The sequence below is a fragment of the Quercus lobata genome, chromosome 8 (assembly GCF_001633185.2).
Source record: "Quercus lobata isolate SW786 chromosome 8, ValleyOak3.0 Primary Assembly, whole genome shotgun sequence".
Lineage (NCBI taxonomy): Eukaryota > Viridiplantae > Streptophyta > Magnoliopsida > Fagales > Fagaceae > Quercus > Quercus lobata.
Window position 1 is genome coordinate 39649093 of NC_044911.1, and position 20366 is coordinate 39669458.

Consider the following 20366-nt stretch of genomic DNA (forward strand, 5'->3'; position numbering starts at 1 on the left):
AATGATAAGGGAATAGAGCTCATCATTTTTTTTTTTAAATAATAAGTTTCAAATTTGAAGTGTAAGAATTCTTTTTGTGATAAAGATAAACTCCTTAATTTAAGAGATAAAAGAGTTTGGGCTAATATGTGGGGTCCATTGTTTTCAATTTATTTACAATTATATCATTAAAAACATTTTTTGTATTCTAAAAACACCCTCTTAACCGTTTTCAAAATCCTATTTAAAATCAGGAAGATCGGATACAGTTTTTTGAAATTATATTTTAAAAATATTAGTCAAATAATAAATTCAAGTGTGGGATCCACCATTTTATGAATTGCAAAACAAAAAAATATATTTAAATATTCTTATCAAACAACCCCTAAGTCTTCCTTATTTACTTTTTTATTTTTATTGATAAGTTCGATAATCACAATAGTGAAAAAAGAATATAAACTCTGAATGTTTTTCTTAGAAATACTAAAAAAATGATAAAGTTAATATTTTGAAAATAAAAATTTGAAGAGTATACGCTTTTTTCCATGAACCACGACACAATAAAAAAATTAAAAAAGAAAAAAGAAAAAAAAGAATATATATATATCGTTAATGAACTCATTACTAGGGAAGAGCTTGTTGAATGGAATACACTACCCAATAAATTAGTTTTAAGGGTATTGGAGGAGGATAATAAGCAATAATTCAGTTCCTTAAATTGAAAATGAAAAGACGAGAATAACTATTAAAAATAAAGAAATACACTAAACATGGATAATAGGTCATTGTGATATGCAGGGCATAAAATACTAATCTATTAAAAAAAACCATGTGCAATTGACCCATCATAACATAAAATAAAATACAACAATGTTCTTGAATAACATGTACCAAGTGTACCACATTGTCAACATTCGACAAGTCAATTTTTAATGTAATAGTGGGATGCTCTACATTTTGATGAAAAATGTTAGAAAATTGTTACACATACAATTTTTTTTTAATAGGAATTACACATACAATTTTATTTGTTTTGTTACTTATTACTTATTGCTCATTACTTATTGCTTCACACACTTGGACTGTTTAATGTTAAGTAGATTAATAAATAAGTTTCTCCAAAAAAAAAAAAAGATTAATAAATATAATAACTCCCAACTAATCATGCAGTTGTTAGCATATGATATAAAAAAGTATAGTTTTTATTAGCGTAGGAATTGTTCAATGTTCAGTACCAATTCAATAATAAATGACATTATTCTAAATGTCAAATATTGTTTGCCCTTTTATAAATCTGGTTGGACAAAAAATAAATATAAATATAATAACATTAATATTAATTAATAAATAAAAAGAAAAAAGAAAACGTAGCAAAAAGAAGCGTCACCAGTCACCACCCAAAAGGGACAATACCAAGCACACCATTTGGTGACGCCAAGAACTGACTGACTCCACTCCACCACCAAACCCATTGGCGCGTGTCATCCACCTCCCTCCAGCGCGTGGCCTCCACTCCTCTCCTTAAAAACCCAGAACTCTCTCTCTCTCTCTCAAACAAAAACACTAGCGCACACCCATGAACAGAACCAAACAAAACAAAGCAGCAAAGACCCAAGACCAAGAGACACATCAACAACTAACTACTCCAATCAGCTTAACCCAGGCTTTATTAGTTTTCATCTCCCAAATCTATTAGCGTACAGCATGTTTTGTTTTATTATTTGAGTGTATTCTACAAGGTTGTACTTAAGTGTTTGGTTTTTGGTAATTATTAAGATATATTGTATTTTTTTGGTAATGGTTTTGGTAGTTAAGGAAGGGTTCCTTGCTTGCTAAAAATTGTGGGATTTTTTTGGTTGTGGTCTATTAGTTGTTAAGCTTTCATTTTCTTTTATCTGATATTTTCGGCTGGTGGTTCCTATGTTTGACTCCATTTGAAGCAAAGCCCAAGTCTTTTCTTTAAGCTCTATGCTGTAATGGGTATTGGATTGTTTTCTTGGATTTTACAAAATCAGTTTGAGGCAGAAGAAGAAGAAGAAGAAGAAGTGAAGAATTGGAGTTGAATTTTTTGGGATGGTTTTGTTGGGTTTTGATATGGGTATTGGCCAAAGTTCAAGTTTTTGGCGGTTTGAGAGGAGGGGGTTGGGGTTTGTGTTTCGGATTGTATTTGGATTGTGGCTTTGTTTGGTGCTTTCGCAGCCGGTGGCGGGTCTGAGACCATTGCGGGAGAGAGCTCGTTCATGGGGAGATGAGGTTGGTTTCCAAAAATCTGTGTTTAATTTTGTTCTTGTGTATTGTATTTACTTGTTTATTTAATGGCAATTTAGGATAAAGAATGTGAATTTGAATGTAGTAGTGTAAGTTGGTTAACTAATGGTCTGATCATGTAATGTTACGTTTGCTGTAACTTGATAAATGTTTTGCATTTTGGCATCTTTGATGGTTTAGGGAACTGTGAATCTGTGATGGATTGTACCGTGTTATGCTTGTACTTAGAGTCGAGTGATGTTGGTAGAGTGAGATTGACAGAGCAGATTAAGGAATGTCATTGGGTTATAGACACAATAAAGAATTTAGATCATATTGTTTGAGTGAAATTAGAAGAGCAGAGTTTAGTAGTGGTCTAAGTAAAAGAATTCTTTTCTGCCTAATTATAACCCTCCAATGCCTGCTATGAAGAAGAATAATCTTACATTGATGCAGTTTTGTGCTTCAAATGTTTATCTTAGCCCTTCAATTGTGTTTCAATTGGTTAACAGGAGGTTAATATTTCTTTGAATGAGCAAATGAGGAATGACAGTCAAAAGAACAAGACTTTAGTAAATGGAATACATAACTTTTTTTTTTTTTTTTTTTGGGGGGGGGGGGGGGGGCAGTGGGGGAATCCATATCTTGAATCATTACTGATAATGATCATTTTTCATGGAGATCGATGCAAATGCTTCATAACTGAGGAATTCCTAGCTTTACAAGTTGTCCTAATGTGCAGGACCTGGATTAGCAGAGAAAAATCTCAAGTAAATTGTCATCAAAACCTTTACAACATATTGGACCTTATGATATTTTAATTTATTATAGGGAATGCCATTTGTGATGCACATTATTTTTTAAAATCTAACCACATGAAAAAAGTTTTATTTCTATTCAGTTGTTTGTTAACCTAAAAGCATTTCCAAATTTGGAATTTCAGTACTCTCACAATTTTTCATGTCAACTATTTGTTTTAAATTGAATTAAATTTTTTTTTTTCCAAAGTGTTCTGAATGGATGTGATAGCTTTTGCATGTTGTTGATATTGTTATTTTTTTGCAGTGGCTATTTATAAGAAAAGATGAAAGTGAGTTGGGTCCATTTTCTGCATGGAACATAACAGGAACTTACAGAGGTTTGCAATTTATATACTGTGAATCAATCATCTCTTCATTATACTCATGCTGTTTGCAAGAGTTGTCTGCTACAAATTGCATGTATTTTCATATGACATCATTATGTGTTCCTTATTGTCTCTTTGGAATATGAGGAGCTTGGTATAGCTTTGGTTTGTTTTTTATTTTTTGCTGACCATTCAACTACAAGCAAACTTGTAGTTCATGATGACATGTTCCTCTAGGATAATATTACCAACGTGAATTAGTTTCGCAAAAAATTTATGACAATGAACAAATTGATGATGTTCACGCTTACAATCATTCATCTACAATCAAAAACATGGCTTGATTGCGTTGTCTGCTTGAATTTTCAAACCTGTTGTTTACATTGACATTATGACTTCCATCTCTTGCTTATTACGGCTAGTTGAGTGCCATTGGACAGAGAGTTTAGAGTGAAAGACAGCATGATGGTGAAGAAAACTAAGTGAGAAATTGGGTTTCCTAATGTTAAAAAAGACAGCATGATGTTAAAGAAACCTATCACACAGCGGCTGCCCTCCTCACCAAGAATCATGCCAAAACCCTACCTAGAAGCTAATGAAATGAGCAAATTGATCCCATCCCACCCTTATATTCTTCCAAAGACTCACCCCATATACTCCTCTAACCCAGTTAGAACACCAATTGTCCCACATACTACCATATTTATTATGCACCCCCCTCCACCGTAATGCCTCCCTCTCTTGAGCATATCACCAGAGCCACTTTCCCAATAAGGCCTTATTGAACTCAACTAAATCTCTGACACCCAAACCACCTTTCTGAATTGGATCATAAACACGCCTCCACTTAACCAAATGAAACTTGAATTCATCTCCAACACCTCCCCACAAGAACTATAGTAGGAATATGATTAGTGATACTATATGGTTAGGATTTCCATGTTTCATTTGATACATGGAAGGTGTAAAGTAGATGTATATCTTTGCGCATGTGTGTGTATAAATAGAGGGGAAAGGTTTGAACACTGCTGTTTAAAGAGTTACATGAAATGATATACTTGGCAATAGTTGAGGATATTGTGAAGGGTTGATTTTATGGCTAAAACTGATCGGTGAGACATTGAGAGAGAACTGTATAATATCAGGAAGATTGTTGGCAAGTCTGAGTTGTGTATAATATCCACTGGGCTTCATTGTGTGCGAGCTTTAATTCCTTTTCACTTTTCAGTGGTTATGTTGTTCTTTCTGTTTATTCTTATCTTTTGCCAGCTGATATCTTGTTTAGACATTAACTTGAGCTGATTATTGTCATATACCTCATAATGACTATTTTTCTATCTTATGTCATTATTTGATTAGAAAATTTAGGAGCTTGTGACCTGTAAAGTTTGTGCTCACTTCCTAAGTCATTGAGTGGAAGTATGCTTCAATCGTCTTTGATAGAGTAATGAAACTAACTGTACACATCAAACCACCCCCTCACGCCCTCCCCAATAGGGGGAAAAAACCTGATAATTCAAGTATATAACCATGCTTTATGGAGCAGATGAAGGAACCCAAGTTGGAAAATTCTTGTAGATTCTGATGGCTCTAATAATGAAAGTAGAATGTCATTGAAGAAGAGGGGTGGACAGCAGTTCTCATGATTCTAGTGTTATTATGAAGCCAAAATATTCCCAAACAAAATAACGTGCTGTTGATTGAGTTGGCTTGGTCAACTTAGGTTTTATCCGCCAAGTTCTCTTCATTATTAAATTTTTGCACTCACCAACTAATTGCATTATTTGCTGTAACATTTGAAGGTATGATCTGACTGCGATTAGAAAACTTGAGCCATTGCTGTAATTGATGGCATGTGCTCATTAGGATTTATCAATAATTATGTAATGGACTTATTTACAACTTATTGGTTCACTCATTAAATTGGATATAGAGCTTGATAGGCACACACTCAAAGTTCATTACTTTTTTTTTTTTTTTCTTTTTTTCTTTTCTCCCTCTAGGGAATCAGCATCACAGGTGGTGGTGGTGGTGGTTATTTGGGGTATAGTATACTACCCAAAAATGATGGAAGAGGTGCCTCCATTGGTTGTTGGGTTTGACAAACCACTTGTTGAGCTTGACCTGCCACTTGTTGGGTTTGATTGTTCACATCAACCATACGTGTCATCAAATTGGTGACTTCAGTTTTTTCTTCAATTCGCCTCTGTTTTATTCAAGTTGCATCTCCTGTTATAAAAAATGAAAGAGGAAAGCAAACTCATATCTTCCCATAATATTATATACTTATCAAAAAAAAAATCTCCCCATAATATTTTAGTTAACCCACTTGAATTTTTTAATGAAACGTATTATAAACTCAATGAAAAATAGAAAGAAAAAGATAACTAAAGCAGAAAGGCTGTGTACTAAAAGAACGATGAAGATGGACTATTGCCATCAATAGATATCCAATGTGTAAGAGCAATCTCAAAAGCAAAAACTTGAGCAGTTGAGCCCATCAATAGGAAAGTTAACACCTTCAAAATTCCCCGTTTCTCTAATGCCATATGACCCATATGAGTAACTATTTCCCTACACCCCATACTTTGATAAATAAATATAGCAGTACTATACCTGAATAAATTTTTTATAATATTTCTTGATATTAGAAGTAATGAGATGCCTAATATTTGTCGCATGTATTGAGATGTAGACCTATTAATAATTGCTTGGCATGTGGACTTTATGCGCATATTTTTTCTGGTGGAGTTTTGTACATATATATAGAAATAAATTTATTGTACAATTTACTAAATTTTTTTGTCGTTTTTAATGTGCACGCAATATTATGAGTTGATCATTTTGAACACATTGTGAAGTTAATCATCCTAATTGGTGAGTATTTATATCTTGATCTGATTACCTACAAACTGGGCATCTGAGTTGCAGGGAGTTGGAAATTTCTAGATTCCACAAATGGCTCTTCCAGGTTTCCAGATTTGAGGAAATCCTCAGGCAATTCAATGATTGAATTAGTTAGTACACCAACAAAAATAACCGGTGTACATTATGTTCAGGTGAGTAGGTGGAATTGTCGGTAAAGAAGTTCATATTAAAGTCAGCATTTATGAATAACATGCTGTTTTAAAGTAATGTATAAGTGTGAGATATGCTAAACATCATTATAAAAATTTTCGTCGATTTAAGCTTGCACAATCTGTTCCTGATGCTGAAGCCAGGACAATGATTTCCTATTCATCATTTCTAATACGTGTCATTTTAATGGTATGCATGTAATTCAATCTATGAATACTTTCAGAACCCCAAATCACCAGGATCAACAACTGAAAAGTTCACAATCGCTATCTTCTCATCATAGAACATATATTCAATACTCTTTTACTGAAATAGTTAATATATAATAACTATAATTGCTTTAATGTTTACTTTTCCTGTTTCGATAATTTATATATAAATGAATTTTTTTCGCTTTTCATGGTGCTAACCCAGGGGGTAATTATTTTCCATGATGTGTTTGACAATGAACACAATGTTGGGGGTGCTCAAATCAGGGTGGAAGGTGTATATATATGGCCTTTTAGACAACTTCGAATGGTAGCTAACAGGTGAATTTCATGAATTTTATGGCCATACATCTTTAGTTTCTGTATAAACATTTTTATATTCTATGTGGTATGTTTATTCTTGGTGCTTTGTTCTTCTTATGTGAAGGTCTTCTTTGCGGCTGGTGAAAAATTGTACTAAATAGTCTAAAGTTCATATGACCACGCTTGTGTTTGACCCTGGTTTGAAAATGCCATACTTATGTCTAGCAACTAGTTTGAGGTATAGGTTAATATAGGAAAGTATATACTTTCAATATTATTGAAGACCAAATCAAGGCATTGATTATTGAAAAAAACCATGAGACTGGAATAAATCAAAAAATTGATTGCTAAAGGAAATTGTGTGATTGAAGCAATCAATTCAGAATTGCGATTGATTTGTGTATGTAATTCTCATTATAAAAACAGGTTCTATTATAATGTATCATCATCCAAGTGACTAGTGCTAACACAAGTCAGTTTAATCATGTGTCGTTTTCTTTTGTTTTCCTTTTGTTTTCTTCTTGTCATCACTTCCACATCCTTAGTCACAACAACCAACCGGACCTAAACTCCAAAATATCCACATGCTCGCCATCACAATGACCCTTACTCAAACTAAACTCACACTACTCCACAAATTCTAAAATTTTGTTTGATGTGGTGTACTTGGAGGGAAAGAAATAGTAGGTGCTTTGAAGATAGTGAGAGTTCTCTCCCTAATCTCAAGTTTTTTCTTTTAGAGCCTTATTGGACTGGTTGCCCGTGTGGAGAAACCAAATATTTTCTTCAATTTTTGTATTTGATCTGTACACCCCTGTGTACTAGGGTGTCTCTTTTTTTATATCAATAAATCTTTATTTGTTATCAATATATATTGATTATATATATATATATATATAATCAAAAAAAAATTCTCCGCTCCTAGAAGATCCTTTATTTTTAAAAACAAATCTCAAATCCTCCTCTCTTTTTTTTCCTCCAATCCTAGTTGATTATTTATTTCACATTAAAAAAGAATTTCAAATCTTTTTCTTGCGACCCCATTTCAAGTTTTTGATCCTAATGGATCCTTTAATTATTTTGGCCGTAGTAACCATTGTTGGCCCCTTTCTTGTACTCCAAAAGAGAATTACAAACAAATTTGGAAGATGTACTTCAAAAAAGAAAGATTTAATATTTACAAGTTGCTCATTTTATCAAGGATACCATGCACAACTTGAGAGGTTGTACATTCCATCGTGGTTTTAAAAACCGAACCGGGCATCAAATCTTTTTTAAAAAAATTTCCGGTTCAACCCCGGTTTTGGGTTTTAACCAGACCTGACTGACTCCCGGTTCCCAGTTGAACCGGTCAGACCGGCCGGTCCGGTTCGGTTTTTAAAACTATGCATTCCATGTTATAAAATAGTTGATTATTGGAGAAAATTATGGGATTGGAATAAATCAAGAAATTGTGAGACTGAACAATCAATTCAAAATTGTGATTGATTTGTGTATGTCATTCCCATTACAAAAATGGGTTCTATTGTAATGCATCATCATCTAAGTTAACGAAGAAGATACAGCTGTTTGAGCTCTTGTTTAGTGGATGTAGGCCATGTGGTTGAACCACATAAAACTCTCATGCCTTCTCCCTTCTCCTTTCTCTATCACTCTAGGTTAGATTTTTTCAGTTAACATGCATAATTTGGTAATAGCAGTTAAAATGAGAAGCAAAGCAAATCATTAGAATGTCTAAGTTGATTTTTCTTCACATAAATTCACAATTTTCTGTTGGAAGGCTAATAAGACTAAATGCCTTAAAAAATGTTGGATGGCACACAAAAGTGATAAAACTTTCCCGAAGTTTCATTGTGTCAGTTGTTGGAATTTCTTATGTATTTTTTTGTATTCTTCTTTGGACAGTTTCTGGGACATAATGAAATGATAGGCAGTTTGAAGTAATAACTGCATTGTAGAACACATTACTGATTTGTTAACAATATCAATTTGCATGTTATCTGCTTCCATATTTCATTTTTCCTAAGGTTAATTTGAGTTACCTAATTCAATGTTATTCATCATCTTAATTGCTATTCTCTACTTTAATGTGTTACCATATTGCAGTGGAAAAGAGGGAGAGCTGAGTCAGGAAGATGATTATCTTTTATCTAATCCATATCATTTGGTAATGCTTCTCTCTCAAATCATCTAAGATTTTGATTTCCACATTCTATATTGCTTTAAAATGACTTTATTATGAAATTGGTGTCACTGTTTGCTGCCCGATGATATGCTGAGTCATATCTTGCTGTATTTGCCTTATAAATTTTTTTATTTGATAGTAGTGGAGTGTGTTAATCACCGGGTTTCGAATTCATCAATTTTTAACCTTGGTCTTGATTGGGCATCACAAATTTGATTTGGGATTTCTTTTGTTAGTTTACACTTAAAGTAGGGGTGGAGAGTGAGGCCATGCTTCACAGAATCAATCCTGTATGAGCGCGTGTGTTACATATAATCCCCGCAAAAGTGGAATCCTTGTGCACTAAATATGACCTTCTATACCACTTGCATAGAAATGAAATATATGTCGACATTTTTATCAGGAATATTTTGTTACTCACCCTGCCTTTATTGGGATGGGATTGGACTTGGCACTAAGAAGATACTTTAAAATAACCTAAATTGTTCATACTCTTATCTGATTTGTATCCAATCTGGATACACAGCACACAGCAGGATATGTATCAGATACATACTTTTTAGTAATGAAATTAACTTCACTGAAATGATTTTTATACAGTGGGACACAGTAGACCATGGCTGTGACAGTTGAAGTACATCACATACTTTTCGGGGGCAAAAGTTGATTTTATTTTATTTTATTTTTTTTTTTTAGGAAAAAAGTTTTATACGTAAAATATAAAATCTAGTATCTTTGAAAGTTAGGAACATTCAAAACTCTACATTCAATAAATATCAAATATGGATCTGGATAATTTTTTTGTTTGGCTTATAGCTTCTAAGTTAATTAAATCATTTATGCTTAATTTATTCTTTTTGATTTATGTTGTTTGTATTTTAATCTAAAAACTTGTATAATATATTGTGAAAATTTAAAACATATCTTACTGATCAAAAAAAAAATATACATGGTGAAGATATCTTAATATATTAATTAGTTAACATATCCTAGACTTTCAAGAATTGACATATCGCTGCGTTCATATTGCATTGCATTGTATCCATATCCCATATCTCCATCTCCTCTACATAAATTTGGTACGTATAAATATTGGGTTGGCTTGATGCCGGAATCTTAGATCTGTTTAGGGATGTTAGTGGGCCCCAGTTTTTTATTCTGAATCCTAGTCTTTGCATGTTCTCAAACTTAGCAGCTTTTTCTTTGACAATTGCTTGCATTAGGTTTGATTGACATTGCTCACAAAACTACTGCTGTCATCTATTGATGTAAGTTTGTTTATAAGGGTTCTGAATGCTTTCTACCTTTCTAACTTCTTTGTACAGCTAGGAGTTTTCTCATCCCAGGTGTTCCAAGAATCTCCACGGGATAAGATATGGAGAAGAAAACATTGTATTCTTGTCTTCTTCACCTTGAACTTTAGTCCATGTTGCTTCAATGTGTTATGTCCTTGTTGCTTCAATCTTGTAGTAATATCTATTCTTGCTTCCTGCAGCACCAATTTATCAAATGGAGAAGCATTGTAATATTGAAATTGCAGCTCAAATTTCACGCGTTTCATCGAACCAAAATGGTAATTGAGTTCTCAGTGTATATATATATATATATATATATTTTTTTTTTTTAATTTTCTTTTTGTTTCCCCCTTCTCTTTGACCTTATTTGGCTCTAGAAATATTTGGTCCTTTGAAAAAAAGGCTACCCTTTGGTTTACTTAGTTATTTCATATATTCTTGTAGATGGGGATCGTGATCGTTATCATATAGAAGGATTAATGGAAAGTCCTGCAGTGGATGATGATAGGGATTGCTTCTCACCCTTACTGATAAATGCTACATCTGTCAACATTGAGGTCTACTATAACAAGGCAGTGAACTACACCTTGATGGTCACCTTTGTATCCTTTAATTATCATTATTCGCCTAGCTTATTCAGAATGTATTAGCCTGTTTTACGTGGACTCCTTAATCATTTTCATCAGGTCTCTTTCCTTCAAGTTCTTCTACTAATTCGGCAGATGGAACATGGCAACACTCAATCTGTAAGAACTTTTAAAAAATGTACTTGAGAATAAAACTATAAAAGTCATAGCTTCTGTATATGTGTTTTTGTCAATATTCTTTTAGCTTTTTTGAGTTCACAAAAAAATCATGGTTCTGCTTCCACTGTTAGGGAGCTGCCAAAGTTTCAATTTTAATGATTGGCCAACAAGCTATCATGGATGCTTATCTTTGCCTTCTCCATCTGACAGCCGGAATACTTGTTGGTAAGTGTAGTAATAACCAATACTAGTGTACTAGATTTTTTTTTTTTTTTGATAGGTAAAAATAATATTATTGAAAAGAGACTACTGGAGGTTTTTCTTTTATGTACAATTTTATAAACTTACGTATATGTATTATAATTTTTGACTAGATTATTACAATTATCTTAGTTACAAGATTTTTAGAGGACCCGTTTAATCAGCTATTTACTTCTTGACAAAGTGTAGTAGTGTTGGTACAAATAAGAATTCTTTTGCAATTATAGAACTGCAGTAGGAAATACTAACTTTTTCTATCTGATTACTTTACCCAAGCTTTTGGTAACATAATTTATCTAAGGATTCCATATAGCTGGAGAATGTAACTAATCTTTTGCTTGGTTTTCTTTTCTGTCTTTACTCTGTTTTTCCCTTTTTGTAATTTTTGGGTTTGCTCTATGCTTTTCATGCATAGAGTAGCCTTTCGTATATATATCATTCTTATAAAAAATATATATATATATATATAGCTGGAGAATGTCAAATGCCTTTGACTTATCATTTTTGGTTTGTTTGTACCCTCCACATGTTAGATTGTCTCACTTGCAAAGTGAAATACCAACTCTGGAAAGAAATCTGTCTCAACAATGACCCTAATGGAAAAAATGACCACAGTGCCTCCCCCCCCCAAAAAAACTTCTTGTTTCCTTTTACTTTTGGGTTCAATGTCTGGCCTACACAATGGGATAGCTGTCCCCTACCTACAGCAGATTTGTGTATGTACTTCCGATAATGCTGTCCACTTGCAATTTGCATCCAGTGTTAAATTAGAATGACATCATTTAAATTTACAATAGGCATGTAATCTTGTACTAACTGATGATAGAGCACCCTGATATGTGAGCCACACCTGAAATTGCATGTATTTTTATAAATGATGGTGATGGTATACTAGCATTTAATTGACCATTTGTTTGAAAACTATGGTATAATTTTTAGATTCTTAAAATAATTATTCACGTACTTTTGGTTTAACTTGGTGAATATGCCAGTTGGAAGTCATCCAAATGAGCTAAATATTTTTTTTATATGGAATGCAATTTGACTGGCCTTGTCTGATAATAATATCATCAGATCTGGGTTTGGAAAATCCAAGTTGTACACCTCAATAACATACTGTTTAAATGCATGTTTGCTACACAACAGGGAAAATGGCTTTCTAGCCTTTCTTTTTGTATTGACATTTATTATGATGCTAAAATCTCAGCACTTTTGTGTAAAATGCGTACACTGTGTTGGCATTCTTATTATAACTTGTATGCAAGAGTGTAATTCATTTTGTTTACATACGACATACCTTAATTGTGCAACTGCTTCTGCATATTTTTGCTCTTGCATCCTGTATGATGACCATCCTGGCTAAGTTTATTAATCACCTCATACTTATCATCATTAACCAGGTGTGTTTGCTTTTTTGCATACAGAATCCTTATTCAATGCTTTTGCAACTGCTGCCTTTTTCAAGTTTGTGGTCTTCTCAATTTTTGAGATGAGATATCTTCTTGCAATATGGAAGGCAAGTAGGCCTATGAATAATGGTGAAGGTTGGGAGACAATGAGGCGTGAGCTTTCAGTTCTATATAGTCGTTTTTGTAAGTATTATGGAACTTTTGTGTTTGTCTTTTCAATGCCACTCTTCCAGTTGTGGTGTAACTTCTCTTTATAAGATCTATTGGAGGTGATGCACACTCGGAAATAGTGCACACCTTAAGTATATTCTTGCACATTCGCCCCCTTTATATTTACTAGCCTTCTCATACGCAAGTGTGCTCAGAACCTCTTTTTTTTAATCTTATTTGGTTTATCTCTCAAGTAAAGGCTAAAAATAAGGAGAAGTGAAATTAGAGTAAGAGTAGTACATGGTGTCGTGGTTTGGGGTGATTTTGAATTATTCAATCTACTTTTATATCCTCATTATTTTGATTTTTTATTAAACTCCTTTGAATTAGATAATAGGCTTATTTTTGAAAGTATAAAGAAGTGGACACCAAAGAATCCTTGTCAACCAAAAGCTTGGAAATAAACCTACCCAACTTTGAGATTTCAGGCTTTGTCAAGAACTAGAATGTTGCATAGAGAAAAATTGCACACTGAATATCCTCATTTCTGTAGCCATATGGAATCATGTCTTGTTAGTGTGATCAGTGATGACTACTACCATATGAAAAATTGTTACATACAGTTCAGTCACATTACTTTATAACTGCACGGTAGTTCCAAAAGTACCTTCTTCAGTCTTAGAGTATATTTGCTATGACAGCCTATTAGAATAGCATTATGTTAATATTAATAATTGTAGGTGAATCTCCCCTCCCCCCTCCCCTTGGGCCCAACCATAAACTTATAAAAATAAATAAATAATTGTGGGCTAAATAAGCCAGTCTTTAAGACATGTAGTTTCCATGCCCCTGTCAAGTTCTCATGCTACTTATGCAACATTAATATATGATTTTTATTCTCTTTTAGTAATTTAGTCCCATTGATGTAATAAATACTTATTAACTTTCAAATCTTAATGATTTCCACTCTGCTCCATTGTTCAAATACACGAGTGCTCATTCTACTTTGACTATGTATTTGACCATTATATTTTTATTATCAAATTCTTTGTATGAAATTGTTGGGCTAATTTGATCTAACTGTTGCATATATCTGCAGATGGGATCCTTTTGGGAGGCATTCTGGTCATGTATGAGTTCCATAATTTTCTGAGACCTATTCTTCTCCTTTTGTACTCTTTTTGGATACCTCAAATAATCACCAATGTTGTTCGTGACTCGAGAAAACCTTTGCATCCTCATTACATCTTAGGCATGACTGTTACTCGGCTAGCAATTCCATTATATATATTTGGCTGCCCTCACAACTTCATGCGCATTGAACCTGACAGGAGTTGGTGTATTTGTTTGTGTGTATTTATTGTACTCCAAGCATCTATTCTTCTTCTCCAGCACTACCTTGGTTCTCGTTGGTTCATTCCTCGCCAGGTTGGATTCAACTCTCTTCCTTGTTCTTTTGACAATTGATGGCACATTCATGCATAGCACACTCATATTCTCTAAACCACACACTATCAATTTGTTGTATCATAAAGATATGATGATTGCTCTAGGTAAAAGAATTTTGAGGAATTTAGTTGACCAAGGAGTTGTGTTTATTGTACCTCTAGTCCTGAGCTTGACTACCTGTTAATTGATTTGCTTGCCCATTGAATCTTGATCAGAATATATAAAATGTGAACATATAAAATGGTGCTTACCATTCAGTACTTCTGAAGCATTAAGAATTGTCCTGACTTCTCATGTTTTTGGGCTTTGTTCGCCTGATTCTAAGTAGTTCAACTCAACAAGAACATTGAATTAGTTCATACTTGTCCAAAAAAAAGGAACATTGAATTACTTAATCCTCTCTTCATTTAATGGGCTTCAATTCATGCAGAGAAAGATTACAGATCAATGAGACTTTTAATATCTATGCAAATAATAATTATTCTCTCATTTTTGTGTTTTATTTTGCGGTGTGCATTATTGCAGCTAGACTTGTTAGGAGAGGTGTACTTATATCCCCACAGTGCATTATACTCTAAAATTTCCATGACTGCATTCTTTATGGAAATCTCACTTTGGGTATTTTGGTTTGCAGATTCTGCCTGAGAAATATAGCTACTATAGAAGGTTTGATCAAGATACAAATCATGCTACTGATTGTGTCATTTGCATGACTTCCATCGATTTTACACATCGATCTAATGACTGCATGGTATTCAGATGGGATTCTTTCTTGTAATTTGTTGGTTGTCTTTCTATGAACAGTGGACTGAGTTCAAATATGTTACAGGTGACACCGTGTGATCATTTTTTCCACTCTGGTTGTTTACAAAGATGGATGGATATAAAGATGGAGTGCCCAACTTGCCGGCGTCCGCTACCACCAGCATAAGAGCATCTTCTTCCTTTGTTTCTATATCATATTGGACCAACTGACATTACCCAACTCACTAATTCTGGTAATATGATGATGTTCATTGTCATGCAAACATTTGGTATTTTTGAACTTTTTAGGTTACTGCTCAGCTATTATGTGAATTTTTGCAGACTACTTTTTTTTTTTTTTTTTTCACATAGCATTTCTAATTCGATTTTTCTCATGTGCTTTTATGAAAATTAAACATCATGAATTTTGGAAATTATTTACCAATTGTTACAAAATCGAAACCAAATCATTTTAATCAAAATTTTGTTATTTAAACTTGCATTGCTTCATGTTGAATTCATCCTCTTCGTCCATGCACATTCCTTTCCTGGCTTTTCAATATATTTGCTCATAATTGTAGAATTTGTCTTTTTTGACATGAACTGTTAGTGTTAATTGTTTTTGTCCCATCTTTTGGTTGTAATCATGTCTTCTATTTATTTATTTATTCAGGTTGGGAATAGAATTGCTTTTCACATTGAGTTCACCTTCAGAAGAAAAGGTGAGATACAACATAATCAAAACTGTCACAGATTCTGTAACAGTCCGTAGCTGATAATTCTTGTCTTTGTAATATAAATTGTAATACTTTAGTACATTTAGCAATTTTATAACAGGTGTAAATCCTTTTTCTATTCAATCTTGGGCTCCCACTGTGTTTATTTGTTTTCTGAGTGGGGTGAGAGAGCTGACGGCTATTCTGATGAAAACCAAATTGGCTTTCAATTTGATGCTGTCAATTAAAGTAAATGTTTTTTTGCTTGAAACTTCATTTGGGTGTATGTTCAATGTGTTGAAGGTTCCATAATTACTGCAAAAAGCAATATAAGAATGAGGACAGTGATTAAAAGGAAGTAACTCAGAAGATGGTTAGAACCCGCTAAAAACTTTATCTACATCTCTCCAAAATCCCTTTGTAGGGTATAAACTATAAAGCAAAAGTGAATTTGTATATCAAGGGATCACAGGCGTGCTAGCATGAGATTTCAGATCAGTTACTTTTAGCTGGGTAAAATAGGACATTGATCATACAAAAGTAACTGGCTACAAGTCATGCATCGTATAAGCGATGTTCCTGATTATTTTTGTTATGTAATGGACCATGTAATCAAGCCCAACTTATCCAAGCCAATGAATAAACATGCTATCTGCCTGAGGAAGATAGCTGTGACCAAGCAGTAATGGTTTCTGTCAAATTTTTATTTGTATTGGAGTAAATCTGGTAGCCATTTCCAAATCTTTGAGAGTTTACATTTACATGGTTTTTCAAGTTGAGGGAGATGTGATTTCTTCTAATCATAGGTATATCTATTTACAAGCTGCACACGAGTAATTTACAAGGTCATTGTATCACCCAAATTTGGATTTTATTTTGCTTCTGAAAGTTACTACCTTATATGGTTGCTTTATGTGTAACTTGGAGGGATAAAAGGCGAGGACACTGGCACTATTGCTGGTGCCGCAGCAGGAATATAAGCAGTTCCAAAAGCAGTTTTAGCACCACCTCCTCCAGCACCAGTACAGGGATGCTCGAAGCAGTCAACAGGGTGCTCAAGAGTGGCATTGCATTCCTTCGCACTTCTCTGCAATGGTTTCTCTGGAAAACAATTTTGACGATCATCATACTTTAAGCCTTTTCTTGATGTCAAATTCTGGCATATTCCCTGCTCCTCACAAAAGAAGTTATATGAGAATGTTAAGTTTTTCAAGCTGGGCAGAAGACACACTCCCTCTGATACAATCCCACTTAGCATATTATGCCCAAGATTTAGTAGCTCCAAGTGAGCTAAACCTGCCAGGCTGTATGGTATAGGACCAACTATACTGTTAGAGCTCACATCCAACACCCTCAATTTGTAGAGATATCCCAGCTCTTGTGGCAAACACCCTGTCAAACTGGTATTGATTAAAACAAGTTCCTCTAGAGAGTTGGCAAAGTTGGATATAGACGGTGGAATGCAGCCCCCGAACCGGTTGTTAGCAAACACCACCACTGAGGCTGTGCTTATACCAAAATTTGGTGGAATCATTTTGGTGAAACGGTTGCTGTTAACAAATATTGCATCAAGTTCTTTGTTGAAAAGCTCAGGAGGCAGTGGCCCTTCAAATTCATTGAAGCGGATATCAAGAAAGCGTAGAGTGGGAAGAGGGAGCACAACAGAAGGGAAAGGACCTACAAATCTGTTGTTACTGAGATCAAGCTCATAGAGAAGTGTAAGGTTGGCTAAAGTTTCTGGAATGATGCCACAAAAGCGGTTGCTGTTTAGATGGATAAGTGCAAGGTCAGAGAGTAGGCCTATTTCATTAGGGAGGAACCCAGCTATGTCACCAGAGTTGAGGTCAATGCCAGCAACAACTCTTATCTCGGGGTCATCAAGAGCTGGTGCACAGAACACGCCTGTGTAGCTACACACAGAAGGACCAACCCAGTTGGTAGTGAAGTTCTTTGGGTCAGAGTAGATTGTTTTTTTCCATGCCTGGAGGGCAATATAGGCTTGGTGGAGTCTTAGGTTTGATGTAGGGGAGTGGCTATGAAAACGGTGGTGATGAGTGGCATGGTGTCTATGTTTTGCTGCCAGATTGTTGAATGAGAAAGATATGTTCACAAGTAAGAGGACTATGGCTCGGGTGGTCAAGAAAGAAACCAGAGATGAAGCCATTTTGCATTGTGAGTTTATGGTAATGAGCTTGTTTGTTTAAGTAGGAGCTCTTTCCCTTTCAATTGAAATGCCAAGTCTTCTGCATAATCATGGACAAGTCCATTTCTAACTGAAACCCTTTCATTCTTTTGTCGATGAAGACACAAAGAAATTGTTATAATGACCCGTTACAGCGACACTTAACCGATACAGAAGGCCCCAAACAAAATCTTATCCGTCTCATAAGCCATTCTTGTAGTTTACATTGGTGTTTGAAGGAATGGCTTGGCTATGTTGCTAGGTCATAGGAATAATAATAAACAAATGAATAAGAAGTAGTACCAATATATATGGGACTATTCAGCGGTGTTTGCTAAGATTAAGATTACTCTAGAGATTAGTTGCAGACGAATGCTTTTGTGGAGATTGGCGAAGAAGCTTGAAGGGGAGGGAGGACGATGCGCATGATAAAGACCTACCTCCTTCCATGTAGTTTTCTTAGTTGTTTGAAGTGGAGCTAGAGAAAGACAGGTTCAGCAGCCCATAGACAGGAAGGTTCTCTTAAGATTGAAGGGATTGACTGATAAACAAGTATTGTGTTAGATGTCTTGAGGTGATAATCAAATTACATGGGATTAGCTTCAAATATTTATATTTGAAAGTCAGGCTGACACCGCCTGAAAAATATTGTGATGGAAAATATATTGAAATAACCAATTTATGAAGATTTTCTGTATCACTTTTTTCAGAGTACTGTATTTTAGGAGCCGTTTGGTACATGTGTTTAAACATATGTTTTCAGTTTTTAAACAGCATTACACGTATTTTCATTTTTTTTTTCACCCACACATATTTTCAAAAAATACAAACAATGTTACTAGAACAACGTTACCAAACAGCCCCTTAGTTTTTTCTATTATCTATGATTCTAGATATTGCTTCATCAGAATAAGGGACTTTTTGAACCAATTTGAAAGTGAAATTATTCAGAACCTGCATCCTAACCTCTTCCCTTTTTTTCTTTTTTCTTTTTTTCTATTTTATTGGAGCATCCTAAGTGTTAGAATATAAATTAAATAGTTGTAGGGCCAAAGAAGTTCAGGCTCCTTACTTGTGCAGCACAGCACTCTTGCCCAGGCCCAGTATTTAAGCAGCTTTCTAGATTCTAGTCTCCCATTTGTCCACCTCTAAAAATATCGGATTATACCTGTACAGTCTTAAGCCTTAACATACACGGATAGTTCCTCTCACACACACACACACCTCCTTGACCATTTCGGCTACCATAACTTCGAGTCTTAAGAACTTGAATGTATACTAATGGGCATAATAATGGGCATAATTTACTTATATTGTGCAAAATCATCCAAATAACATTACTTAGTCCATGAATTAAATTGCATGCGTAATTATTTTTTAACAACATTACTATTATATTCCTATTTTAAAATAAATGTCTAAATTTATACAGTTTTTATGGGAGTTCTAGTAAAAATTTCATTAAACTTAATTTTATTCCTTCCGATTCATCCGAATTTTGAGAGAAATGAAAGTTTGATGTTTTGAGTGAATAGGAAAGAACAAGTGTTTCCTCCTACCAATTCGATTCATTCCCACTTAATAGCAAGTTTTGGAATATTCCATAGATACCTTTACAACACATTAGATACATATAATTGTTATCTAGTTCACACAATAATTTTTGTAAACATATTGAAACTTAACTGTGAATCATCAATAAACAATAACATAAGAGTGGTGTATCCCAAATGTAACAAAATAAACTCCTTAATATTATAAGTTTATAACAACTACAATCCATATTGACATGACAAGCTAATGAAAATACTAAGAAACTAAGGTTATGTTTGGTAACAATTTTTGTTTCAAAAACTTGTTTTTGGAAATATAAAGAAAAAACATTTTCTTGTATTTTTGAAATCAAAAACATGTTTGGTTAGTTGAAATTAAAAAGATAGTTTTTTGAAGAAAAAAATAGAAAATACTAAAATATGTTGTTACTATGATTTGAATTCTAATGCTAACTCATTAAATGAGACAAATTCATTAAATTAAATGCATATTTTCATTAACTTTTGAAAATTAGAAACTAAAAACAATCTTTTGCATGTTTTTAGTTTCCTTCACAAATTGAGTTTTGAAAACAGTTTTTATTTTCTGTCCATTTTAGGTTGTTAAACAAGTTTTTTAGTCTCCAAAATAAAAAATTGTTTTTGAAAATAGAAAATAAGAGGAAAAAATAATTACCAAACATATCCTAAATATCGTCAAAAAAAAAAAACTTTGTAGAATCTTTCTTTCACAG

At 33.8% G+C, this 20366-nt stretch overlaps 2 protein-coding genes across 2 annotated transcripts; one reads left to right on the forward strand and one right to left on the reverse strand.

Moving 5' to 3' along the window:
• The first annotated feature begins 1442 nt into the window (after positions 1-1442).
• Positions 1443-16173, forward strand: LOC115955544 (transmembrane E3 ubiquitin-protein ligase FLY2). The gene is made up of 15 exons (XM_031073698.1): positions 1443-2232; positions 3292-3364; positions 6284-6411; positions 6845-6960; positions 9049-9109; positions 10453-10519; positions 10623-10700; positions 10867-11024; positions 11109-11168; positions 11300-11393; positions 12854-13021; positions 14088-14416; positions 15072-15188; positions 15267-15435; positions 15855-16173. The coding sequence occupies exons 1-14, from the start codon at positions 2053-2055 to the stop codon at positions 15366-15368; spliced, it is 1731 nt and encodes a 576-aa protein (XP_030929558.1). The 5' UTR covers positions 1443-2052; the 3' UTR covers positions 15369-15435; positions 15855-16173.
• Positions 16174-16679: 506 nt separating this feature from the next.
• Positions 16680-18684, reverse strand: LOC115955546 (pollen-specific leucine-rich repeat extensin-like protein 1). Its single transcript, XM_031073699.1, has one exon. It carries the CDS (start codon positions 18059-18061, stop codon positions 16808-16810), a length of 1254 nt encoding a protein of 417 aa, XP_030929559.1. The 5' UTR covers positions 18062-18684; the 3' UTR covers positions 16680-16807.
• Positions 18685-20366: the final 1682 nt, after the last annotated feature.